This window comes from Sapajus apella, unplaced genomic scaffold, assembly GCF_009761245.1.
Source record: "Sapajus apella isolate SASKATOON/1434 unplaced genomic scaffold, GSC_monkey_1.0 scaffold23, whole genome shotgun sequence".
In the NCBI taxonomy this organism is placed as follows: Eukaryota; Metazoa; Chordata; class Mammalia; order Primates; family Cebidae; genus Sapajus; species Sapajus apella.
In genome coordinates, this window is record NW_022436963.1 from 29,318,139 (window position 1) to 29,344,926 (window position 26,788).

Sequence of the window (26,788 nt, forward strand, 5' to 3'; positions counted from 1 at the left end):
GGAGTATTTGGGGCTGTGGCTGGAGAGCTAGTAAGGAGCTGAGTCATACTGGACTTTGTCTTAAAAGGCACTTTGACTTGAAGGTGATGGGGAGTTATATAGGCAGATATGCCTTTTACACTGATCCTTCAAAGGGAGGAAATACTGGAGGACATGAGTTCAATCCAGAGGCTACTGCAATAGTCCTAGCTGAGAGATAGAGGAAGACAACAGTGGGGAGAGAGAAGGGGAATATTTAGGGGGAAAATGAGAAATGTAGCCACCGCTCTTTAATTGCAGACTTAGACAATTCACTGTCATTTATGTTTAATGTTTCTCATTCTGAAACATATTTTCATTAGCATCTATTACCTACAAAACAGGAAATAAACAAGTTGTCTTTTAGCACAGTACAATATAAAATTCCAAAGAAAGGAATGGTTTTCAAAAAAATTGCACCCTGGTACTCAATTTGTAGGATGTGGGAGCAGGAACAGCTACAGTCCTTAGGCTAGCACCAAGTCCTATTCTAATTAGGGTTTTCACCTTTACTTGTGCCATCAAAGATTGTTTTCAGTTCTCTGTTCTCACTTCCAGATATCTACTTTTTATTTAATAAATTAGCACCTAAGGCTTATTAATTCCACAAGCAGATGGTCTTGACACATATAAGTCTCACTATGAAAACGTTTGGATTTTTAATCAGGATGTTCTTTGCCCACATGGATTTTTCCCCAGCCTGCATGAATAGCTTGAGGTCTGAGGCATTTCAGTGAGGCTCAGGTGGTCGGGCTGTTGGCATACGTGACCTTCACCCTCCAGTCTCCCCAGCATTCCCCCAGGCTGCATGCAGTGAATTCCAAATGCCAAGGAAAGAAATTGGGCTAAAATCCCTATTGGAACACATGTCTTGGAAAAGCATGTTTGTTCTGATCCCATGGCCCTGGAGGCTCTAGGAGGAAAGTGACTCTCTACCCTGCCACAGTGGGAGATGGCAAGAGGTGGGAGCCAATACCATGACTTTACCTTACATCAACCTGCTGATGATGGTGTTTACTATTAAGTGAATTTCAAACTCTCTGACTTGCTATAACAAGGCTAGTGAGAACAGAAGAGACCACTCAGAATAAGACACTTCTGAAATGCCTCTTACATAGCAATTTATACATAACAATTTAGACACCTTGGCAGTAAAAACATACAGGTCACACTAGCCTGATGGTTAGGCACATGTGTCTCCTAGTTGCTTCCAATCACATTCTCATTGGACACCCATCTTCCTCCTGTGTTACCGCAGGCCTTGAGGACCTCTGCCAAATACTGTTAAGTCTAATCTGTATATAAGGTGCTGTGTCAGTGCTGACAGGGTTTAAGAAACATATTTTCTCAGGTCAGATACTGTCCTAGACACTGCAGATAAAGAGACGTATTTCACACAAGCTCCATCTTCCTGGAACTCACAGTCTAGAGGGGAGGCCTCCCAACTGTTAATGGTATATCCTGCAAATGCAGTAGCTCCAACATGGAGATGAGGCCCAGAATGAGAATCCAAAGGCAGGGTCAACCAAGTCTGCTTTTCAAGGCTTCATTGAAGAAGTAATGATGGTTATGGGTTCCCAAAGAATGACTATGAGTTCCACAAGCGAAGAAGGGAGGAAGAAGCTCCCAATCCACCAAGCAGGCTACATGGGCTATGTTGTGTTGCTCCTGAAACACATATACCAAGGGCCAGATAATGGTATCAGCTCAGGGAAGTGTAGCAAGGAGCTTGGCAGAGCCCAGGTGATTGATGGCTGCTGAGGAGGGAGGAGTCTCTGAAGTGGGCACCACACCAAGCACTGAAGAGCTGGCCACATTTGTGGTGGGGGAGCTCCCTGCTTCTCTTCCTGCCTCCTAGGCAGAGGCAATTTCCACACTGCTAACTGTCTAGGCTCTGGTTTGAAAGAGATCAGACAGGGAGATCCAAGTCTCCCCAAAAGGACAGTTTTTTGGGAGCAGGGATTTTCTGTCACCTCTTCCTTCAGTGCCTGATTTTTAAATTTTGATAATCATAAGACTCCCGGAGCAGCAGTTTTTCATTGTGTCCTGGGGACCAGCAGCATGAGCATCACCTGGGAACTTGTTAGAACTGCAGATTTTTCAGACCCCACCCTGATCTGTTCAATCAGAGACTCTAAGAATGGAGCCCACGCCTCTGTCTTAATGAGCCTTCCAGGTGCCTCTGATTCTGACCCAAGATGTTCATTAAAAATACAGTTTCGTGGCCGGGCACAGTGGCTCATGTCTGTAATCCCAGCACTTTGGAAGGCTGAGGCCTGTGTATCTCTTGAGCCCAGGAGTTTGAGACCAACCTGGACAGCATGGTAAAACCCCATCTCTACAAAAAATACAAAAATTAGCTGGGCATGGCGGTATACACCTGTAGTCCCAGCTACTCGGGAGGCTGAGGCAGGAGGATTGCTTGAGCCCAGGAGGTAGAGGTTGCAGTGAGCTAAGATCATGTCACTATACTCTAGCCTGACTGACAGAGCAAGACTTTGTCTCAAAAAAAACAAAAAAAAAACAGGTTTGGGATTCTGAATCACTCAAGTCACCAAACATTATGCCAATTATTGCACCTCCCTGGGCCTTGCCCACTCAGCCACACCCCTAAGCAGGCCTCAGCTTTCCCTGACATTCCTCCCCACATTTCTGGGGTCACCTGAGCCTGGTGTTCAACTCCACACTATGCCATTTCCTATCAACTTCTCTGAATCTTAGTGACTGCAACTATAAAATGTGGGCAGTAATACGGATTACTATAAGACAGTGCAGGCTTGTCAAGATCCAAGATGTTTCTATGTCTATTACCCCAGGTCCAACCCTTTGCTAGTTACAGTGGATAATTATAGGTTAATTTGGAAAACAAACATGATGGTCAATGTGTCCCCACTGATGGATCAAAACTAACTAAACCAACTCCAGAAAGCATCTAGAGTGTCCCATGCGGGTTTCCTGGGCACTGTTACCTCCTTTCTCAGCCTTCAGCTTCTTGACCCAGGGACGTGTAGAGTCAGCACTGTTTGAGTTCCTCCCTATTGCCCATCTCTGCCCAGGACATTCCTGTACTTGGCTCCACCTACAGCCCATCACCCATCACAAAGGCCTCCAATCTGGAGGCAGATTCATATGAATATGTTAGGAAAAAGAATTTCTGTATATATTGGGATATCTGATGGATGGCCTTGTAGAAACCTTTCCAAACTTGAGAAACTAGGATTGACCTCCCATTACTTGACCATCAAGTTGCTTTGACGTCTTTGGCAGCAAACATCTCTTCAGAAAGTTCATTCTTGATTCAGTGGTCCCTTTCATGATTGAATTATGCTCAATGCCTTTCTTAGCATATTTCCAGAATATTAAGGCTTCCTTCAAGAATATAATCTTTGAACAAAATCCTGTCCTCTCTTTTAATACAGAGTGATAGCATAGCTCTTCATGCTTTTAAATTGTTTTTAAATAACACTTCCTGGATCAGGCCTCTGAAGCTGAAATAATTTCTCTCTCTCTCATTCTCTCTCATACATAAACACTCTACCTGGAAAAAGATCATTCTAGAATGTAGGGGGTGAGGAAAGCACCAGAAATTTGTGCCTCTCACTTGCTATAGGAAAGGTAGTCTTGAATCCAAGCTCATGATTCACAACAGGCAAATGCTTTCTTCCTCAGATTGTAGCTGAGTGCTACCATTGGCAGCTTAAACAGCCAAAAAGGCACTGCCAGAAGTAAATGCAGCTGGACGTTAGCCTTAAAAGCTGTCTCTTGTGAAAGAAAAGGTTGAGGCAAGTCAGGCAAATTGCAAAGATCAGCAGGTGAGGAGGTGCTATCCCGTACAGTATGGAGAGAAAAAACATGGCAAAATGCTTAGATGAATCAACTTCTTTGCCGTGGGCGAGGAGATTTTGATGAAGCATCCACACTTTTAAGAGACAAAAGACTGGTGTGTCTGGGTGTATTGCCTCACAGCTAAACTGAGTGTTCCGTAAATTCTGAACACTTCTTAGCCAAGAACCAGCATCCCTGTTCTTCTTTTCACCGAGGCATGTGTGTGTGAGTTCATCAGAGGATGCCACAGCAACTAGTCAAAACACAGAATCCTCCAGGGTCTCAACTCCAAGCTTCTCTATATAACTGATGACTTCAGTTTCTGTCTCAGTGGACCCAGCTTTCTGCAAAACAAATCATCTTTCCTTAGACGTCCTTTAGAGAACTTTTGGGTTCTTTGAAATCTTTAGAATTGGCTTTAAGTCTATTATTGTTTAAATAAAAATAGTAAATGTTCATTGAAGATGTGGAAAATCAAGTAAGAAGAAGAAGAAAATGCCTCCCCATACACCTCTCTCCCAAACACATAGCCCGCTGCTTCTCCTAAGGCTTTTTCTCTAGGCATAAAGTTTTCTTTACACTTACTTGAAGTCATATGGATACACATCTTTATACATTGATTTCTTTCTCTCTAATGTCACTGGTCGTAAATTGCATTGTTAAATGTGCTTCAGCCACATCACTTTTGATAGCTCCATCATATTCCATCCATAGTTTACTACAGTATGCCCCTGTCTTTGGACAGTTCTGACCCATTTTGGCTATAATGAATAATACTGATAACAATTGGAAAATTGGTAACAAAAAATAAAATTGCCTGTAGGAGATCCTATTCCTTTACCTCATTTACTCATCCAACATATTTTTTTACTACCTGCTCCACACTCACCACAGTGCTGTGTCTTGGGAATTCACTGATGGACGCAGCAGGCATGGCTCCTGCCTTATCCATTTTACTTTTAATAGTTTATAGACAACCTAATTGGGGGAAGAACCCTTTCTGGTTGCCACTGTAGAAACAAAGAACAGCTGGAAACCAGTCTTATAAATTGAAAGCTCAGGCTAGGCACTGTGGCTCATGCCTGTAATCCCAGCACTTTTGGAGGCTGAAGCAGGCACATAGCTTGAGCGGAGGAGTTGGAGACCAGCCTGGTGAGACCTTGTCTCTACAAAAAATATACAAATAAGTAAATTATTAGAAAGCTCAGGATTTGTTTTTTTAGAATAAGCTTTTTTTTTTTTCTGCTAAAGGCCAATTCACTTTCTTCCTTCACAGTATTATTATTATTTGACAAGTTCTGGCTCCATCATCCAGGCTGCAGTGTAGTGGCGCAATCCTAGCTCACTGCAACCTCTGCCTCCTGGGCTCAAGCCATCTTCCCACCTCAGCCTCCGAAGTAGCTGGGACTACAGGTGTGCACCATCACACCTAACTAATTTTTGTATTTTTTGTAGAGATGGGGTTTTGCAATGTCGGCCAGGCTGGTTTTGAACTCGTGAGCTCAAGTGATCTACCTGTCTTGGCCTCCTAAAGTTCTGGGATTACAGGCATGAGCCACCATGCCCAGCCCTTCACTATAGTTTGAATGTTACAAAATAATTTCTAACTGAGGTCTGAACAAGCAAAAACTTGCTTTTGGGATGGCAGAGCTCCACTAAGTCCCGGGACTTTGCGCACCCACCCCAAGCTCAAAGGTGCACATTACCTTGTAAAGCAAAGCGTTTCCTTTCCCACTAGCCAAACATTTCCCAGTGGCCACTGCCTATAGCACCAGTGTACCCTCTTGTCATCCTTGTATCACAGCTCCTGAGAATGGGTTAGATGGCTTTTGTCCTTGGAGGTGGAGGCTGTGCAAGCTCTCATCCTCTCTCAGGTGGAGAATTTAGGCCATGGCACTTACAGCACCAGGCAGTACTTCATTTCCTCAGTTCTATATGTTCTTTCTTTTTAATCTCAGTCTCTGCTTTGTTTTTATGTGAGACTCTGCAATGTGAGAAGAGAATAAGTTGTCCTGAGAAGCCAGGCGATGTTGAGTGCTGCCATTCATCCTCGAATTATTCTGAAACCAGCTTGTCTGCCTCAAGTTGTTATTTTACACACATGACTTGATTTTAATTAACAACAAATAACAACCTCATTCAATAAGCTCTTAAACCAGTTTATTTCTCCAACTTCAGGATATTAAAGGAAATCTTTCAGGGCTCTGTAGGGAAATTAGATACCACCATTAAGAGGCTGGGACAAATAACTTCAGTTGGCTGCTTAAACTAGATGTGGGCTGGGTGCTATGAATCACACCTGTAATCCCAGCACTTTGGGAGGCCGGATTGCTGGAGGTCAGGAGTTCAAGACTAGACTGGCATAACCCTGTCTCTACTAAAAATACAAAATTTAGCCAAGCGTGATGGCAGGCACCTGTAATCCCAGCTACTTGGGGGGCTGAGGCAGGGGAATCACTTAAACCCGCGAGGCAGAGGTTACAGTAAGTGGAAATCACTCAACTGCACTCTAGCTTGGGTGACAAAGGGAGACTCCATCTCAAACAAACAAAACCAGATGTGGTTTCTCATGGGTGAGTGTGCTAGACCAAGGAGGGACTGTCAGCATACATCCAGAACCAGCACCAAAGTTCCACCTTGGGGCCCACTCTTCCTCCGAAAGAACTCAGTGAAGGAGAGTAGATGGGCCGTTCCCCTGATAAAGGAGAGAACACAAGGATCCAGCCACCAGCAGGGTGATTCTTTTGCCAGCCTCCATTCTCTACTGCAATCGGCTGGTAATTTTAACTGTCTATAAATCCTTCCAACAACCAAACTGCAAACGCTAAGGAAAGGTCGCCACTTGTTGAAATTAATCATTTTGGTGAGTTTTTCCATCAACCTTTTCTTTTCCCTACAACCAGTCATCAGGTGGTTCATCCAATCATGAGTTACTTTATTTGAGAGAAACCTAAATTTGTTAAGAAAATTGTTTGATCTAAATCAGGGGTTGGCAAACTACAGCTGTGAGCCAAATCTGGCTTGTTGCCTGTTTTCATAAATGAAGTTTTCCTGGAGCACAGCCACACTCATTCATTAGCACATTTTCTGTGGCTACATTTACACTACAATGGCAGAGTTAAAGAGAGAGAAACCATTTGTCCCTCAAATATGCACTATCTGGCTCTTTATAGAAAAAGTTTGCTGAGCCCTGATCTAAATAACCATTCACCTTAAGGATAAATTTGGCAAAGCACAGTAATTATACACTGAAAAATCACAAACCATTGCTGAGAGAAGTTAAAGAAAACCTAAAGAAGTGGAGTGATATGCTACATTTATAGATAAGAAGGATTAATATTAAGATATCACTTCTCCCCAAGTTAACTTATGGCTCAACACAATCTCACCCCAAATCTCAGCTACCTTTTCTTATAGAACATGATCAGCTAAATCTAAGATTTATATGAAAATGCAGAGGATATAGAATAACCAAAATAATTTTTTTAAAAATCATTTTTGGAGGCCTTATACAAACTGGACTCACAGTTTACAATAGAGCTACAGTAATAAGGACAGTATTGTATTGGCATAAAGATACACAAAAAGGTCACAAAAACCAAACAGGTAGTCCAGAAATAGAGCCACCTATATTTGGCAACTAATTCCAACAGAAACGCCAAGACAATTCGCTGGGGAAAGGACTTACTGATGCTGGAACAATTGGATAGCCACAGATAAGTGACCATTGGGCTGAACCTAAGTGCTCTCAATGGTGAATAGGCCTGAGAAAATACATATTGGGTAAAATAATTTGCCTTTTCTATAGTATTTTTAATACTAAAGAGCTCTCAATTCCCTCTGAAAATTCTCTATTAACTAAGGTACTCAGGTGGAAACATGGAGTCTTAAAACATTAGAGCTAAGCAGAACATTGTACAATCTCATCTGTGTCCCTTATACCAGAAAGAAATTCAGCACCCATAGGATTGAAGAGATTGTCCAAAGTCAGTTAAAGAATGGCTGATATGAAATTAAAATTCAAGTCTGACTGGCAAGAACACTTATAAGAGACTAGGACTTTTCTAATATGTCAAAACAGTAATGAACATGCATAATAAAACTATCAGCCAAGCAGGCATGGTGGCATACTTCTGTAGTTCCAGCTACTTGGGAGGCTGAGGTGGGAGGATCACTTAGACCTAGTTGAGACCAGCCTGGGCAACATAGCAAGACCCCATCTCTTAAAAAATACAAACAACCAAATCAGCCAAAGAACAGAATGACTGAAGCAATAGAAATACTCTTGGCCTTCTGGGTAAAAACCTTCCCCTATAATATAGAAAACCAAAAACCCAGTGACAGCTCCCAGGGGACTCAACCCTGGACATATGTGGCATATCATAAGAACTTTCCACATTACCTCATAGTTAGGGGTTACAAAGAAATCTTTGATATTACTTTTTGGTGCTGGAATTGGTGGAAACAACTTGGTCCATAAATGACATCTGAAAACAGGGCGAAAGAAGGAATTAGATGAGCATGAGTATACCTTTTGTCTCTAAATGTCTACTCTAAACATTGACCTGGTTAATTCTAGAATCTGCTGTTTTGTAAATTCAAAATCTTTATTGACCAAGACTTCCAAAATAATAGGAGAAGACTTTGGGGGGTACCGCAAGGCTCTGCTGTGGCTTCTGAGTCATCCAGGGAAGAACAAATGGAAACTGCTTTGTGTCAGTGGGTGTTACCAGGCGTAATCTCTGAAAATGAACTGTATACTTCAAATGTGTCATGCTGTGTCGTTTCCTACAATGCTGGTTGAAGCATTCCTTCCTCAAGTGTGCTTGCTCACAGAGTTTACTTTGTTGTTGTTGTTATTGAGACCGTGTCTTGCTCTGTCACCCAGGCTGGAGTGCAGTGGTGCCATTGCAGCTCATTGCAACCTCCACTTTGTGGGCTCAAGCAATTTTTGCCTCAGTCTACAGAGTAGCTGGGAGTACAGGCACATGCCACTGCACTTGGCTAATTTTTGTATTTTTTTGTAGATCCAGGGTTTCACCATTTGCCCAGGCTGGTCTCGAACTCTTGACCTCAAGTGATCCTCCAGCCTTGGCCTCCCAAAGTGCTGAGATTATAGGTGTGCTCAGCCAAATTTACTTTCTTTTCATCTCCTTTGGGCTGCCTTCCCCAACCTATAGATGCCATCTGAAGATAATATTTATAATAATAAAGCTGTTTAATATAAAAGTCATTTTCTAAATTATGAAAGGGCCAAGACAAAACATGTTCTTAAGCCCCCTAAAATGTCCTTTGCCTTACTGAAAGCTAAAATGTGTAAGGGGTACTTACGGGCCATTTGTGGGCTCCAGGATAGTACACCAGGTCCACATGCTATTTGTAGAATCTGTGTTTGACCTATGCACCATCAGCCACTTAGGGGCCTGGTGAAATGATAGTTGAGGATGATGATGTGCAGGCATTGTGGTGATTTTAGCCTTTCTGAGCTGTGAAAAGCCTATGCTGGCAGCCAAGGACTGAGTGGAAGGCTAAGAAGGAATCAAAAGAACCCGCATGTAGAATCTTTCACAGAAATTAACAAGCTGTCCACAGCTTCAAGTAGGAGTGAGTGATAGCCAAGGGCTGTGTTGTGCTCTGTCTGGCTTCTGTAATTCACCTCTGGATGTTTCCTACTTTTGATTTGGCCTAAGCTCATCTTGAACAGGTCATCCAGGCTCAAAAATGCCATGAATTCCACCTGGTAACAAGAACCCTCTGCCTACCGGACACTTAGTAAGCGTGTAAAAATGCAGTACTCAGACCCCATTGCAAGCTCCCAAATGTAAAGAATACCTACATTCTACAGATGAGCGAGAGAATTAACAATATCAAGCAGATGGTTGCCATAAGCACAAAGAGAAACCATTTTGTCAAGGGCTTCTGTTCATCATTTCCTGGTGGAAAACAAAAAAGAAAGAAAGAAAACAAAGTCCAAGTTAGAAACAGTAGCAGGTAAAAGAAATGATGAGGCTTGGGGCATCAGACAGCTTGAGTTTTAGTTGCCCGTGCTGGGAGGTGCTGGGCAGGGAGCTTAACTTCCCTGAGCCAAAGATTTCTTATCTGTAAAAGACAGGTAATAACAACCTCACAAAGCTGATATAGGATGAAATGAAATGATGGCAGTGAGACCAGTTTTATTGTGAGACCAGTTTTTTTTTTTTTTTTTTTTTGAGAAGGATTTTCACTTATTTTCCCCAGGCTGGGGTGCAATGGCGCGATCTCGGCTCACCGCAACCTCCACCTCCTGGGTTCAGGCAATTCTCCTGCCTCAGCCTCCTGAGTAGCTGGGATTACAGGCATGCACCACCATGCCCAGCTAATTTTTTGTATTTTTAGTAGAGACGGGGTTTCACCATGTTGACCGGGATGGTCTTGATCTCTTGACCTCGTGATCCATCCGCCTCGGCCTCCCAAAGTGCTGGGATTACAGGCTTGAGCCACCGCGCCCGGCCGAGACCAGTTTTATTCTTAAAAAATGATTTATTCAGTCTCTCAGCAAATATTTATGGAGTTCATTCCATGTACTGTGCCACTTGGATCCTGGAGCGTATCTGTTTTTGGTACGTAGTAAGGTTTTTAGATGGAATATCCACAAAACATAAGCCTACTGAGTAACCCAACTGAATCACAATCAAAATATTTTACAAAGTTGGAAATTAAACTTTTGGAGGAAGTATGCGATAATACTTGTAGTGAACAATAAAGGCATCAGACTCTAAGTGCTTTTCAATCTTAAGTATCTTTAAAGTACCTCTTACCATTGTTCCCATTTCACAGATAGGAAAGAGGAAAACTGCCATTAAGTCAGTGCAGAAAGTCAATATTTTGCATGCCAATTATTCTGTTTAAATTTGCTTTGAATCTACATTCAAGAGACAAATTCTTTTAGGAACTTCTATGATAGCTTTGGGGTATGTAATTTTTTTTTTTAAGTACAAGAAATGCATCCAAGACAAACTCCAACTAGGTACAGTGGCTCATGTCTGTAAATCTCAGCACTTTGGGAGGCCACGGGGAGTGGATCACTCAAGGCCAGGAGTTTGAGACCAGGCTGGCCAACATGGTGAAACACAGTATCTACTAAAAATACAAAAATTAGCCAATTGTGGGGGCAGACAGCTGTAATCCCAGCTAAGTGGGAGGCTGAGGCAAAAAATTGCTTGAACCCTGATAGCGGAGGTTGCAGTGAGCCAAGATTGTACCACTGTACTCCAGTCTGAGGACAGAACAAGACTCTGTCCCCTGCCCCTCACCAAAAAAAGAAAAACTCAAGGCCATTTACCAAATAGTGTTTAGAGAGGTTATGCACTTGCTAACCTGCTTGACTGAATAATGTAAATCCTGCATGATCTCCCTGAATACGAGTTTCCTTTCTGTGGGAGAGACTGCTTATTTACTGATTCCTTTATTCTTCCATTTAACAGATATTTATTGGGCACCCATTATATTTTGGCACTGTACAAATTACTGGGATTCAGTTGTCAAAAGATCATACATGGGTGCTCCTGTCATGGAGTCCATTAGAAAGAATCACACTCGGCAAATAGCAACACTAACAGTGATTTAATGACCACTGTGCTAAGTACTGTGGTGAGGTTTCAACCACACCGCACCAGGAGAAAAGATTACCATCCCCAGTTTACTATGAGTTGCTTCCTCTAGAAAATGAGAAATACATAAGTGGAATTTTCAAGTCCTTGTTAATAGGCTAAGACTTCAAAAATCTTTAAAATGCTTAAAACCCAAATCATTCAAGTAACAAGAGGGAGAGATGCCTTGGGATATAATGCTAGTGATTCCAGCCTTGCCTTGTTCTCTTGCTTTTTTGACTTTTGAGGTCCCCTACCCAAGCTTTATCTTCTACCTCCTGAAAGTTTTAATCTCCTTCTTCACCTCCCCCTTTTTGCTTTCAAATAGTCATAGAATCCTTCATCTTGAATAAGCCATGAGCCTGCTCTGCTATCTCTCTCCACTGTCATTACATACCTTCTTACTTTATTTCCCAGTCTAAATTCTTGAATAAGGGCTGGGTGTGGTGGCTCACGCCTGTAATCCCAGCACTTTGGGAGGCTGAGACAGGTGGATCACCTGAGGTTGGAAGTTCAAGACCATCCTGGCCCACATGGCAAAATCCTTTCTCTACTAAAAATACAAAAATTAGCCTGGCGTGCTGGCTCATGCTTGTAGTCCCAGCTATCTGGGAGGCTGAGGCAGGAGAATTGCTTGAACCTGGGAGAGAGAGGTTGCAATGAGCCTAGATCTTGCCACTGCACTCCAGCCTGGGCAACAAGAGTGAGACTCTGTCTCAAAATTTAAAAAATTCTTTAAGGGATTCAGATGCTTCATTTCCTCTCTAACACTGCTTTTTTAATCATGGTGACTTCCTCCTCGTCGAATTCAAAATATTCTGGGTTTCTTTTTCCAGCTTTATTTTTACTGACCTCCTTCCTGAATTTCAGACTGTGGATAGTTGAGCCGACCCTCAAATTGAGTCCTCAGCTTTATTGCCCAAATCTTCCTCTTCTTCAGTGGCACTTCTCCCCTTTTTCATTTCTACTGGCCCTCTCCACTCATCCTTTGACCCTTTGGTATTTTCCACTGTGGTCTGTTCTTTGAACTTTGAAAAGTTTGTTTATACAGCCTTATCTTTTAATTTCATGAAATTTTCTCCCAGGTTTTTATCCCTGGTCCTGCCTGACACTCAGCTCCAGGCCTATGTCTTAAACTGTCCACAGGTGAAACCGGAAACCTGCTCGGATGTTTCTCAAGGCTGACAACATTCACAACCAAACAAATGCATGGTCTCCTTCATATCAAAACTCCTTCTCTCACTCACTGCCCCATTTCAGTTTCCATTCTTCTGAGCCCCCAAACCTGAAGCCTTGAAGTCACTTTGACTCTTTCCATCCTTTACAGCCCTCATCCCTTCTCCTCATTCCCTCAGTTCACATTGTTACTGCATACCCAGTGGTTAGTACTGGACAGGCATGCTTTGCCCAGTGCTTTCATCCCTTCCTAGTTGGGAAACCTAGGTGCTAGTCTCAGCTTGCTGTGAAGGTGGTCATTCTGGGCCTTGGTTTCCTCATCTAAAAACAAGGTGGTTGAAATATATAATCCTTCAGATCCTTCCCCAGCTGGTACCTTTTCTAGCACCACTCACTCAGTCCAGGGTAAGGTCACTTCATGTACACCTATCTTTAACAAAACTGGTTTTAGAAAAGTGGTACCTTTGTGGGTGGGGTGTGGTGGCTCATGCCTGTAATCCCAGCACTTTGAGAGGCCAACGGGCAGATTACTTGAGGTCAGGAGTTTGAGACCATCCTGGCCAACATGATGAAAGCCTGTCTTTACTAAAAATATAAAAATTAGCCAGGGGCGGTGGCACACACCTGTAATCCCAGCTACTAGGGAGGTTGAGGCAGAAGAATCACTTGAACCGGGGAGCCAGAGGCTGCAGTGAGCCAAGATTGTGCCACTGCACCCCAGCCTGGGCAACAGAGCGAGACTCCGTCTCAAAAAAAGAAAAGAAAAGAAGTACCTGTTTTGCTGCAGGAAGTTTAAAAGTTGTAATAAAGTATAAAAAAGAAAAAAGAAAAATCAGGAGTCATTGGAAGTAAGTAGGAGCTTATTTTCTATACATATTTTTCACTTTTTCTGGGTGCTTCTAGGTGCCCAGATACTATGTAAAGTGCTTCACGTACATTCTCAATTTAATTCTCACAATGATGCTTTGAGATGGACACTATTATTCTTACTGTACAGATGGAGGAACTGAAAAAGGACACTATTATTCTTACTGTACAGAAAAGGACAGAATAAGTCAGCCCAGGCCACACAGCTGGGAAGTGAGGGAGCCCAACCAGTCCTTGCTCTTAACCTTGGTGTAGGAATCCCATTCCTCTCCCTCCCTCTGCAAAACTGAGGGCACACTGAATACACAGGAGCTTCCCTTCACTTATTCTAAGCTTTGCTTTGTCATTGAGAACTCTCCTGAGCATCATCTTCATAGCTCTCTGTGCATCATTCTGGGAAGCCCTGTTCTATTTTTTGTATCCCTGCTGTCTGATAAGACTAAGCATGCAGGCTGCGTCTCTAATTAAAGGTGGCTACTTCGCAAAACTAGTGTTCCTCCTGACATTCCCCAAACTGTAGGTGGGACTGAAGCACTTTGTTAAAAACCTATGACTATACTATTTATTTATATGAGATAGGGTCTTGCTCTGCCACCCAGACTGGAGTGCAGTGGTATGATCATAGCTCCCTGCAGATTCTAACTCCTGGGTTCAAGCAATCCTCTCATCTCAGCCACCCAAGTAGCTGGGACCACAGGCACGCATTACCATGCTTGGCTAGTTTTTTTGATCTTTCGTAGAGACAGGGCCTCAGTATGTTGCCCATGCTGGCCTCAAACTCCTAGACTCAGGCAATCCTCCCACTTGGGCTTCCCAAAGTGCTGGGATTACAAGCGTGACCAATTGTGCCCAGTCCTGTGGCTATAGTATTTTTTTTCAAGTTTTATTTTGAAATATACTTATGTCTATTGTTTTACAAAAAGGCATTAACCACATTTTGTTAAATGATGGAAAACAGAACCTCAAAGTGGCAAAACTTTTATTTTCCTAAATCCTACAGATATTCGGTGGTTCTATGATTAATATTCAGTCCTCTGGATTGGAACTGAATGCCCTGTTAGACTTTGTTTTTTTACTGTATTCTCTCTTAGGTAATATAAAGAGTAGATGGGACAAACTAATACCAGCAAATCAAATACTGTCTTACTTTATTTCCCAGTCTGATTTCCTGAATAAGGAATTCAGCCTGCTTCATCATCCCATCTCTGAAACTATTCCATGCTCTTAAACATTATGTAAATATTCCTATAACCACATTCAGAAACTGTGGGTTCATATACACGGGACACAAATTCAGCAAGTGGTACATCAGCAGGAAAAATTTATCCTGCTTACAACTAGTTAAACCAACAGAAAAAGTACAGGTTCGGGAAAAAAAAGGAGCAGTGTTGTAAATAATTATCAGGGTCACACTCTCAGTCACATTTGTGTCTCAAATTGTGCAATACCCCCAGCCTGATGTGGTAAGTCCTGATAAAAGTACCGTTTTCTTCTGACCATGATTACAAAAATCTTTTCAGTTAAACCACGGTCGAGTTATTCACTACAGACCTCACTTTGACAAGCGAAGATCCTCACTGAATTAGCAAAAGTGTAGAGGCAACAGATTTTATTTCATTAAATGAAAAATAGTTATTGATGCACACAAGGTACTATATGAGAAGCAAAGTCATGGTCACTGCCGGGAGGGTGTTGGCATATTAGTCATCTCTCCTGGCCCGGCTTCTCCAGTTGCCCCAAATGCATTAGGACTACTCCCCTACAGGCAGTTGAAAACCCCTGAGAACCCAACAAGGTCAGCTTTTCCTTGAAGAAAACACAAATTGGCAGGGAAATTTTGCACAAGAAAAGCTTTTTACATACTCATTGCTAAGTGGAAATTACTTGTGGATTATCTACTGTTCTGCTATTTATTTATGCAAAAACTGTCAGCAAATTAGTGAATTAAAGTAAGCATCTACTCTGGTTTTGCTGAGAGCAGAACAAGTAGGGCAAATCCTACTGAAAGTATACATTCTTTGGGTCAAAATGATTAAGAATTTCGATACTATAGAAGTTGGGAGATCCCACAATATAGCCTTAATTTGAATTCTGGGATCTCCAACCTTGGAGATTAAAAAAAAAAGTATTTCCAGGTAATTTGAATCTTTTCTGTGACTCAAGGAGAATACTTTTCTTGCCATTTAAAAGGAAGTCACAGATGTTTCTTTTCAAGAAATCAATGAGCACTGCCATTTGGTTATGCAAAGATGAGTTTCAGAAAGAAGTCACACAGCCTGTCCTGGTAAGGAGGAGAAGCCCTCCAGACCCCCCATTTGATTTCTGGGTGCTTTTTAGGCATTGTCAACTTACAGCATTTGGGAAATTCAGTTGTCTGGATTCTGCGGACTTCAGTTTCCATTATTTTTGACATCTCAACCATTTGACCTTGCATATAAGCCAATAGTCTGCTATTCTTCTATGACCCTAGAATGTATATTGAATGGAACATGGGGTGCAGCTGGGCTGGGACAGTGGCTACACAGAGGGCAGAAGTACTACAGGTATTGGACCCAAACTAGTCCCAGCTCTGCCTCTGGGAGCTTTGTCAAGCCACTTCCCCTTCAGAACTGCAGCCCCTCTTGCTCTAGAAGTCTGTATCTATGAGGTTTAGACTATTAGCTCTTAGGAGGTAAATTTGATTTGGAAGCCTGTACCACCTTAAATTGTCCATGTAACTATGAACTTTGAATGCTTACATATTGATTTTGAATCTGATTTCAGACTCAACAATAGGTTTCCCAGGAAAAGAGCTAATTAGTAAATTGATGGGATGCTTCCAATAGAGCAGGCCTGCTGTGTTTTTAGAACTGGCAGGTGCTGGGAGAAGTTCAAATGGCACCAACAGGGTTGGATAATTGAGAGGATGTCAATATGGTAGTCTATGATACAGGGTTTAACTAGCTTCCTGTGACTTGCCTGAGGTTGGAGGGGAGACCGTGGCATCATTTATGAATGAGCACCAAAACCAGATCACAGGCTCCCTGTGCAAGCAAGTCAGGAGCAAAGCTTTTAAGTGAATGAGCTTTCGAGACAGCTGTCAAATGGACTGTGAGCAGTACGTGGTTTAGAGAAATAAAAAGAGATCAGCAAAATGCAGCACAGTGAACAAAATATAGAGTAGTGAAGGACCCAGAGCAAAAACACACATGACTTGCACTATGTTCATCTGGTGGAACTGGGCTTGAAGCAACCCAATAGAGAGAGGAAAGGGAGACTGTGTATTTTTGTGCATGTGTGTATTTTGTGTGCATGTGTGTATTTGTGTGTGCATTCAGGATTAACTGGATGGCTCACTGCAATACTGCTTGTCTACATGATCCCCCAGTAGGACTAGACTTGATGAAGTTGAGTGGGGAATTCCTTATAGCACCTTTCTTCTCTGCAGGCTTTCCCACAAAGCACCAAGGGCTATGTACCTTCTGGGGCCCCTAAGCAACCCAGAACTTTCTTCCCTGTAAGGGGATGCTGGGCCTGTTTTATCAACCTGCTGAAGCAGATGAAAGCTGGCTGCAGAGGATGTAGTCATCACACAGAAGTAAGCAACAAGGGATAAAGAGGTTTAGTCCTAGGCCCAGTGCGGTGGCTCAGACCTGTAATCCCAGCACTTTGGCAGCCCAAGGTGGGCGGATCACTTGAGGTCAGGAATTCAAGATCAGCCTGGCCAACATGATTAAATCCTGCCTCTTCTAAAGATACAGAATTAGCCAGGCATGGTGGCATGTCTCTGGCTCCAGCTACTCTGATGGCTGAGGCAGGAGAATCGCTTGAACCCCCATGGGAGGTGGAGGTTAAAGTGAGCCGAGATCATTGTGTCACTGGCTCCAGCCTGGGCAACAGAGCAAGACTCCGTCTCAAAAAAAAAAAAAAAAAAAAAAAAAGGTTTAGCTCTGGTTCTGTCACTTGCTACCAAGATGACTTTGAGCAGGGTAGCCTCTCCAGTGCCTATGTCCTGCATTATAAAACAAGGATAAGAATTTGATGGATTAATACATGTGAAGTGCTTAGCACAGTGCGGATACATATTAATATTAATAAATATCAATAAATATTACTTATTGTAACTATGATTAGGATGAGATGCATTGTGTCAACAAATTCATCAAGATAATTTCCCTTTCATCAAAGCAAGGCCAAAATTGAAGTGCTATCAGAATTCTCAAAATGCAGAGTGATAAACTCAGGTCAGGAGAAATAAACACACACCAAATATTTCAGACACTGAGGAAGAGAAAAGGGTATGGGTGTTCCTATCCTTCAAGGACTTAGGCTTCATAATGTTCATTAAGATGAGCACTATGAAGATCTTGGACAGGAACATTTAGACAAGAACAGCCTGAAGATGTTAACTTCATTCCCAATAACTTGTCCAGATAGAGGTTGATGGGGTCAAGAGCTGGCAGAGCTTCCTGCTTTCACAGCCTCCAGTCCCTCTGCCTGAGTGTAGCCCATTCTCCTACCTCAGTTTCCCTGGCTGGAGTAATAACCCCTGGGGCAATGGAGCATCTCAAAAAGAACTCGGATGTGGAGCCAATCCTCTGGCTGGGTTTCAGACCCAGGTGTCACACCTTCTATCTATGTGGCTTCCGGCAGTTCCTTTCCTATTTTCTCACTTGTGTGATTAGGAAATCATGTGTGTCAGGATACACAAGATAATGTAGGTGAATGTGTTCTGCACAGGAACTGGCCCTCTGACAGAGTCCCTCCCTCCCCCAAGCTGCCATCCTGCCACAAGGCAGAATTTATGCCTAGAAGGGCAGAGTAGGCACCAATAGAGGTGGCTGTGCCTGAAAGTGCCGTGGGAACTCCTTGCTTCTGGAGTTTGGAGATGAACTCTGAAAGCTCTCTGTTAGTCCTCCTTCAGGCCAATGGGATGACCACTGGGGTGAGGCAGTCCCGCCCCTCTCCTGGGAGCAAACTGTGGGGCTGCCACACGGGGTCTGACCAGCCTGGACAAAAGGAAGCAGTGTGACCATGCCATCCGTCTACACAGGAAAACCAGAACCACAATAAGCAGTGTTAGTCTTAGGTTAGCCTAAGTGGGTCTTTCATGTTGTTATTGGGTCAGCTCTTGTTATTTTTAAGCAATTTTTGCTACTGTGTAGACCCAGAGGCTCCCATCTCTAACCTCGCAAGAGTTTTGCAAGACTATTTTGGAAGGCCTAGGGAAAGCTCAGGTGGACCTTTACACAACACTTCCCTTTCATCTTTCTCCTTGTTTCACCACAGTGTGAGAATTTAAAAAGAAAGAGCTGCTGGGGGAGAGGGTAGGGATCAGGGGCGACAAAGAGAAGAGAACAGAACTCCGAGTGGGAGTCAGAGTCCAAAGAATCAGGTTGGAGCTGTGGGACGTTGGCACAATGCAGGCAAACTGGAAAATGAAGATGCATTTGATGGTCCCAAAGGTGACTCTAGGTGCACGACAAAGTTACCAGGTCACCACCCACATCAGCCCTTGAATGTCAAGTCAAAGGAAGAAGTCACAGGAATTTCCCTGGAGTGGCCTTGCTTCCAGCCCATATTACCACAGGCCACCTTGATCCCCTGCCTCAACCCATTTTCATTAAGTCCTAAGAGATTCTAGGGTGTGTCACATGACTCTGAGACACGCCTCCCCCCCACCTCACCCCTCACCCCCACCGCCTGCCCGCCAGTTCAAACTCTGACCGGATTTGAGCTACTGGGGGTGGGGTGCAGCGGGGGCAGGATTTCCTACGAACAATACATCTCCATGTTTAAGGAGCTGCTGGGGGCAGCAGACAGGTCACCCTTGTCTGCTGTGACCTCATGACTGAGCAATCTGAAAACTGCACTGAGTCTTGTTTGCTCCTCTTGGTATAGGTACGATACGTCTCAAGACTAAAGAAAGCTTTTTAAAAAGTACATTTTTAATGGTACTCTGTAGCATTATTGCATAGAACCTGGCCATCAAATTTTACCTTCAGTGAAGTCAAAGCAAAACCCATCATTTCTTTGAAGGGCAATTGCAGTGACTGTGGTCTGTCACAGAAGAAGCAGGTCTCAGAACCACTGATCCTGACCAAAGGCACAGTCGGAAATAAGTGCAGGGTAGACCCACATAATACTGTCTTCCACGGGCAAGGACATGACCGTGGGAAATTTTATTTTCATCATTCCTTGTTTCACGCTTGGCATTTGAACTTCATGGATGGAGGGAAGACGAGACGATGATGTACTGCAGAAAACGCACAGCTTCATGAAGAGCAGTCAGGAAGCAAAAGGTTTCAGTAAACAGGAGACAGCAAAGATAACACAGGAACAGAAGATTCCGGAAGTTAAGAAAGTTTAAAAAGGAGAAAAACATGTGAAAATTGGGAAGTTAGCTCTTAAGATAAGACACAGAAGCCAGCTGATCTAGGGTAGTTGATAACGAGTACTGATAAAATGAAACTGCTACTTCCATTACAAAAAATTCCAGCCCAGCTCAGTGGCATGTGCCTATAGTCCCAGCTACCCGGGAAGCTAAGACAGCAGGATCGCTTCAGCCCAGGAGTTCGAGACCTGACAGGGCAACATAGTGAGACCGCCTCATCTCTTAAAAAAATTCTGAATCAAATTGTAGAATGCATTTAGTTATTTGAGAAATCTTCCAAAGGAGAAGTCACTATATCAAAAAGACACCTAATATGCATGTTTATTACAGCACAATTCACAATTGTAAAGATACAGAATCAACCTAAGTACACACCAACCAATGAATGGATAAAGAAAATGCAGTAAATATACACCATGAAATACTACTCAGCTGTACAAAAAGAATGCAATAATGTCTTTTGCAGCAACTTGGATGGAATTGGAAGCCATTATCCTAAGGAAAATAACTCAGGAACCAAAAACCAAATATCACATGTTCTCACTTACAAATGGGAGCTAAGCTATGGGTACACAAAGGCATACAGAGTGGTGTAATGAACACTGGAAACTCAGAAGGAGAGAGGGTAGGAGGAGCATGAGGGATGAAAAATTACCTACTGAGTATGATGTAAACTATTCAGCTGATGGGTACCATGAAAGCCCAGACTTAACCACTATACAATTCATCCATGTAACCAAAAACCAACTGTTGAAATAAAACAATTGTTTTTAATTTTAAAGATTCAATACTCTGGAAATTCTAGCACAGGAGAGCCAATCAGGCACCATTCAGAGCAAGCAAAGAGCACTCACTTGCTTACTATACCCCCTACCTACTGTCCCCTGTGCCCCTTGGAAGGCCAGGGACATTACCAACAGAGCCTGACAGCACCCCCTGCCTCTCCCAGCTCCCCTTGTCTCATCAATCAAAACTTACCCTGTGTCTCATTTTTGTAATGAAAGAACCTTGGGCTATAGTGGGTTAATTAGTGAACAAAATCTATTCTAATTCACTAATTGGCTCATATATCACCTATTTGAGAAAATTATATGTTAATAGTCATTTCTTGGCTGTTTGACAACTGCTGAGCCATTTAGTATCTCAGGACCTCCATTTTCTTAAGTTAAAATAATGGCGGGGGGGATTAATATCTAAGAAAGGGGTGATATTTGAGTTGAACATTGGAGTAAAATGAAGTGGGAGGGCTGCAGCCTGTCATTTTTAAGATAAGGTAAAAGACGAGAAAACGTGTTTAAAGGAAATGAATGTAGCAGCAAAATCACCTGATAAACTCCTAGCTGAACGTAATTATTGCTGCATCCTCAAGGGATAAAAAAGAGCCACGCAAAATGTCCCAGAGGGGCTTGAACTTCCTATTATGTTTATTAATCATCTTGATGAAAATGGAAAGTCTACCTTGATTAAATTCACTAATGATCCTAAACTGAGCAGGGGAGTAAATTCCAGAAAGGATGAATTTATAAGGTGAGTAGTAATATTAATCAGCTCATCTTCATGAAAAGGGTGGCAGTAAATGAAATGGTATTTGCTATAGATAATGGCAACGAAGTACACCTAGGGGGGAAATTATAATGAGCCCATATTCAAACTAGGAAGGTGTTATTTAGGAAATAATAATGGTAAGAGAGCTCTAAAGTGGAGAGTGAATAATAAATTAAAAACAAGCTTAAAATAAGCACTCATTATGGATCACAATTTCACCCTCAGCACTTTTGCAGTGTGGTGGTGCAGAGGAGGTGAATGTGAATGGCAGAATTGGAAGCAGGTTGGTGGTGCAGCGCTTATATTTTACAGGTGAGGGCGCTAAGGCCCATATGGGCTAGGTGTCGACTGACTAGGACAGGGTGGCAAAACCCTGGCACACTGGTCACCACCCTGTCTCCTGCAGTGGTGGCAGGAGATCATGATTCCTTCTGATAGTCTAAATTTAGCCTCAGAATTCATCTCAACACTGCACTCTAAGCTGTCTCTGATTACTTTGCTCACAAAATGTTATCTTTTGCCATTTCTAGCTTACATCATAGAGCTAGACATTGGCAGAGCCATGGCTAAAACCCAGATGTCCTGAATATCTAGTGCTTCTTTTTCACCCTATACATTCTAAATTATCTACAGTCAACATTGACTATAACTTCAAAAGTCAAAGGCTCAGAAAGCATAACTGGCTTCCTATCCAGGATTCTGACCTTGGTGTCCATCATCTTAGTTTAGGGTTCCTTAGACAGCATTTAAAAATCTCCGGAATTGTATATATGGAAGTGTTGGAAAGACAGAAATAGCAGTAGTTTTGAGCCAGTGAGTTTTGTGCCTGTGGGGAGTAACATAAAGCGTGTTTAAAAAGAAATCTATTAAAGTCAAGTAACAAAAATTAAACTTCCACCTTAGGCACTTGACAAAATTAATGACCTTGTTAAAAATTTCCTGAAACTGATTAATGTTTCTCATATTTGTTTCCTTCTTGGGGAACAGAGTGAATTTTCTCTGTGCAAATGGAGCTATGTTGAGGGAAGTTCTGTGTGTGCTGGGTCAATTTAGTTAGGTGGGGGCAGGAGGAAGGGAGGATAGAATTATGAAGCAGGTGAATTTGGCCTATTCTCAGTTCCTTTTAGTGTCCTTTCAGTTCTCTCTTCCCAGGAAGGCTCATGCTGCTCCTGTAAGTCTCTCTTGAGTGATGTGAGGGCTACCCCTCTAAGGCTGCGCTGGTAACAGCGTGACCAGCCACATGGCAGACTGAGAACAGTTCTCCATTTATCAGGACTTTTCTCATCTTTCCCAGTCTTCCATGGAAATCTACCTGCTCTGTGTCAGATCTGAGTCATTTCCACATGGGCTAGTGGGTCACTGCCCAAGACTTTCCTGAAAACACACCCCCTAGCTTAAGTGAATTAACTAAATAATAGAAGATTTTAGCATGTGCCTGAAATAAATCTCTCCTATGTATACTCTTCCAGTGGTTATTGAATACCCCATAGGATTTGTGAGAGATGACATCCACATGTTTGACCAGCCATAATCACAAAGATTGGCTACTAAGATCTCTTAAATAAGACTTTAATCTACCCAGCACTTTGAAGCTTGCAGAATCCTGTCACACCATCCCAGAGTGCCCAGAGATCAAGTGCTAGAGCCAGTTAATCTGGGGTTAGAGCCCCATCTCTGCCACTTGTTGTTGGCCACACACAGTTAAGCCAGTCACCTAACCTTTCCAAACCTATTTCCTCCTCTGCAAAGTAAGTTTGTTGATAGGACTAAGAAAATGTATTTAGCATAGTGCTTGGCGAAAACAACGAAAACCCAATACATGTAATCTGCTATCCCTGCTCTTGTTTTTGTTTCAGATACCCTGGGGAGCAGGGAAGGTGGGTGTTATCTCCTTTATCTTGAAAACCCAAGCAAACAGAGAGAAATGATTTGTCTGGGGCTACACAGTCAATCCTTGTCAAGGCTGAATGTTAAACCTGGGCTTTCTATGTAAGGCTCCAGTCTTCTGCCCATCATCCCCTGCTCTTGTAGACCTAGTGGAACAGTTTATGGCATGTGTCTGCCTCCCCAGGCTGCGTAGTTTAACATACGCCTGGGACACACTAGCTGCTTTTTTAACTATTTCCTTCTCTCGGACAATGCCTATGTTGACTTGCCTGCAACAGCCAGGTAATAGCAAACACAGGGTATGAATTTTCTGTCTTCAAGGTGCAAGTCCACATGTCCTGGGTATGGAATTGACATCTGTGACAGGGTGAGACTGGAAATGTGCCCCTTCATCCATAGCTGCCATTGGCTATATTATTACCCTTCATGGAGCTCACTGACAGAGAAGATGCCCATCTTAACTTGCCAAGAAAACTATTCCATTTGATCCTAACATAAACAGTTGCAGAGCAAACACACTAGCCTGGGTGATGCCTGAACACTTTGATCCTCTATGTCTGTTAGGCTGAAAGCTCAGGGACAGATCCAGATTTCATGGGCTCCTATAGATTATTCAATTTTGGAAACTTCTTTTAAATAAATAAAAGTATAAAGTCAAAATTAGGTATGGGAAAATTACAGAGATTGAGAATAGACTAGTAGTTACCAGGGTTCAGGGACAGAAGATGGGAGAGAGTGATAGTTATATTTATAAAAGGGTAACAGGTGATGATGAAACTGCTCTGTATCTTGACTGTGATGATGAGTACATGAACTTAAACATGTGCTAAAATTTCATAGAACCAAAACACATATACAAATGAGGATATATGGCTGGGCACACTGGCTCATGCCTGTAATCCCAGCACTTTGGGAAGTTGAGGCCTGTGGAACAGCTGAGGTCAGGAGTTCAAGACCAGCCTGACCAACATGGTGAAACACTTTCTCTATTAAAAATACAAAAATTAGCCAGCCTTGGTCGCATGTGCCTGTAGTCCCAGCTACTTGGGAGGCTGAGACAGGAGAATCACTTGAACCCGGGAGGTGGAGGTTGCAGTGAGCCAAGATTGTGCCACTGCACTCCAGCCTAGGCGACAGAGCGAAAGTCTGTCTCAAAAAATAAACAAATGAGGATATATAAAATTGAGGAAATCTCAGTAAGATCTGGATTGTCAACACCAATATTATAGTTACACTACTGTATTATAGTTTTGCAAGATGTTATTACCCTTAGGGAAAGTTGGATGAGAGAGGCACATGATATCTATTATTTCTTCCCATAGCCTGTGAGTCTAATAATTATTTCAAAATAAAAAGTTGAATTTTTAAAATGGATAGAAGTAGAAATAAAATTTGGGGGAACAAATAGGTACCAGGTCTAGGAGGGTTGGTGCTAATGAGAAGCTTGGACACTTAAACTTTATTGGCTTCATGGCAGATCTTTCCCTGGCTGAAAAGGCAGTAGACCAATAGAAAATGAGCCACAATAGAGATATGAACCATTTTAAGACCCACAAATGAAAGTGTACATTTCTGAGATTACCGTCTTTGATCACAAGGAAGGCTGCCAATGCAAAACAAATATAAGCTACTTACCCACATAAATAGGTTGGCTCCACTCACTCCAGAGCCCTGCCTCTCTGCACATGGAGCTCACTGCTGCTCTCACTTGAATATCGTACTTAGAAAGATCATCAATTATTGAGATGAATGCATTGGTCATCATTTTTTCTATCTAAGTGGGGAAAAATAGCATTATAAGAATCTCCAGACACCTAATTTAGTTCTGCCAATTGTCAAAACAGGAGGGCCTATATGGGTCATGTGACTCATGATTAGCAAGCAATTTAAAATCAACAGGACACAATTAGTTTATGCTAGATGCTTCAGTGTGGATGTGTTGGCAATCGCCCTTCAGGGGAACGCTGTCTTGTAACCAAAATATATGAAATGGTCAATGGTCAAGATCTAGGTGATCCTCTCCAGGCCCAGCTGATGTTTCCAGACTGAAAGACTGGAGTGGCCTAGGCCAGAATGCTTTATTCCTTCACCTTGTCCCTCCATAATCTGTGGTCACATTACTAAATAATATCACACGAACACTAGATTGTCTAGTGTCGAAATGAAGGTATTCTCTCATGAATGAGGCTTTCACGTTTTTCTTTTTACTGATCATTGCCACCACCATCCAACTAGTCCCCTGTGCCAGAGATGTGTTCCTGACACCTGTATCTTGAATATCCCCTGGAGGTATTTCTCCCTTTTTAACTCCAGGCCCATGACCATTGCCTATTTTAGCTCTTATTATCTTTTGCTATAATAAGATAGCCACTAACTGCTATCTATATGTCCATGTGTACCTTCCCCACTCACATCTAGTTTTCATGCTGCTACCGAAATTCTTCTACTAGGCAAATGTAGACACGTTTCTTTATTGTGCAAAACTTTTCAGTGGCATCCATTGCCTGTAGTCATGGTTAAAAAAAAAAAAAAAAAGAAGCTATTTCTTTATTTTTTAACAAAATCCTGTAGAGCCACTTGGGGAGAAGTCACAGTGTCACATATAGAGTAATGGATTCCAGTGTTGGTCTTATGTCCAGGCAGACTGAATTACTTGCCACTTGGCTGAAGGAACCATACTCTCTCAAGCATAAAGTCACTCCTTTCCTAGACTGGTGCAAGTCAGGCACTATTTATTACTGGCCTGTGACGGGCGAAATATAGAAATTATGACTGCAATTTACAAGTTTTGATAGCAATTTGACATTGCTTATATATACAAACACATCAGTGAACTGACACTTTACATGTCTTTGGCTGTATTTAATTTTTTCTAGCAAATAATTTTAATTGTATTTGACAAAAGCACCAGTCCATGGTAGATGAGACAGTATAAAACACATACACACACAGTCCTTCAGTGTAAGTATTTTGGGAAGCTCTGACTAGGAAAGTCCTTCGCATGTTTTCTCGCCAGACCAGTTTCTCTTCATTCTTGCAGATGCCATTCAATTCCTCTCTGCAGAGCAGGCTCTCTGCCCACACCCATATCTCTAGCTGCATTGACTTTTTCCTGTAGGAGGGCAACCCCAAGGCTGGGCAAGTGTGTCACAAGATTGGGTCACTCGATGGCAGAAACAGCCTTATTTATCCTTATCTTTCACAAAGGAACCAATTAATAAATATTTGTTGAATCAAGTTGAATTGGCTTTGTCTACTCTCAATAAGACATGAGTTGGAATCCCGACTATCCTATTTTTTTTCTAGCTTTGTGACTATGGGACAGTTACTTTATCTCTTTTGCCTCACTTTCCTGTAAAATGAGAATGATAATTACATCATAGCGTTATTGTGAGGATAAAATAAACTCAAATAATAAAGCTTGACAGATAATTGATGCTCAAGAAATGTTGATTGACTTTCTTCTCAG

General features: G+C 42.4%; 1 protein-coding gene and 1 long non-coding RNA gene across 4 annotated transcripts in view; both read right to left on the bottom strand.

Annotated features, from left to right (window-relative positions):
• Positions 1–289: 289 nt before the first annotated feature.
• The window catches only part of IL5RA (interleukin 5 receptor subunit alpha), a 42,893-nt gene continuing 16,394 nt past the window's right edge, over positions 290–26,788 (bottom strand). The window contains exons 9-12 of one of the 3 annotated variants that reach the window (XM_032290512.1): positions 24,955–25,093; positions 9,680–9,776; positions 8,246–8,330; positions 290–4,187 (exon numbers count right to left, since the gene is read on the bottom strand). In XM_032290512.1, the coding sequence (XP_032146403.1) occupies positions 4,101–4,187; positions 8,246–8,330; positions 9,680–9,776; positions 24,955–25,093 (408 nt within the window). In that variant the 3' untranslated portion in view covers positions 290–4,100. Of the gene's footprint in view, positions 4,188–6,317; positions 8,331–9,679; positions 9,777–24,954; positions 25,094–26,788 lie in introns of those variants that run through there. The other 2 variants (XM_032290513.1, XM_032290510.1) reach the window with 2 other exon arrangements.
• On the bottom strand, positions 12,540–13,206 carry LOC116559543. The gene is made up of 2 exons (XR_004272506.1): positions 12,847–13,206; positions 12,540–12,779 (listed from the first exon to the last, which is right to left on the bottom strand). It is a non-coding gene; the product is annotated as an uncharacterized LOC116559543 (long non-coding RNA).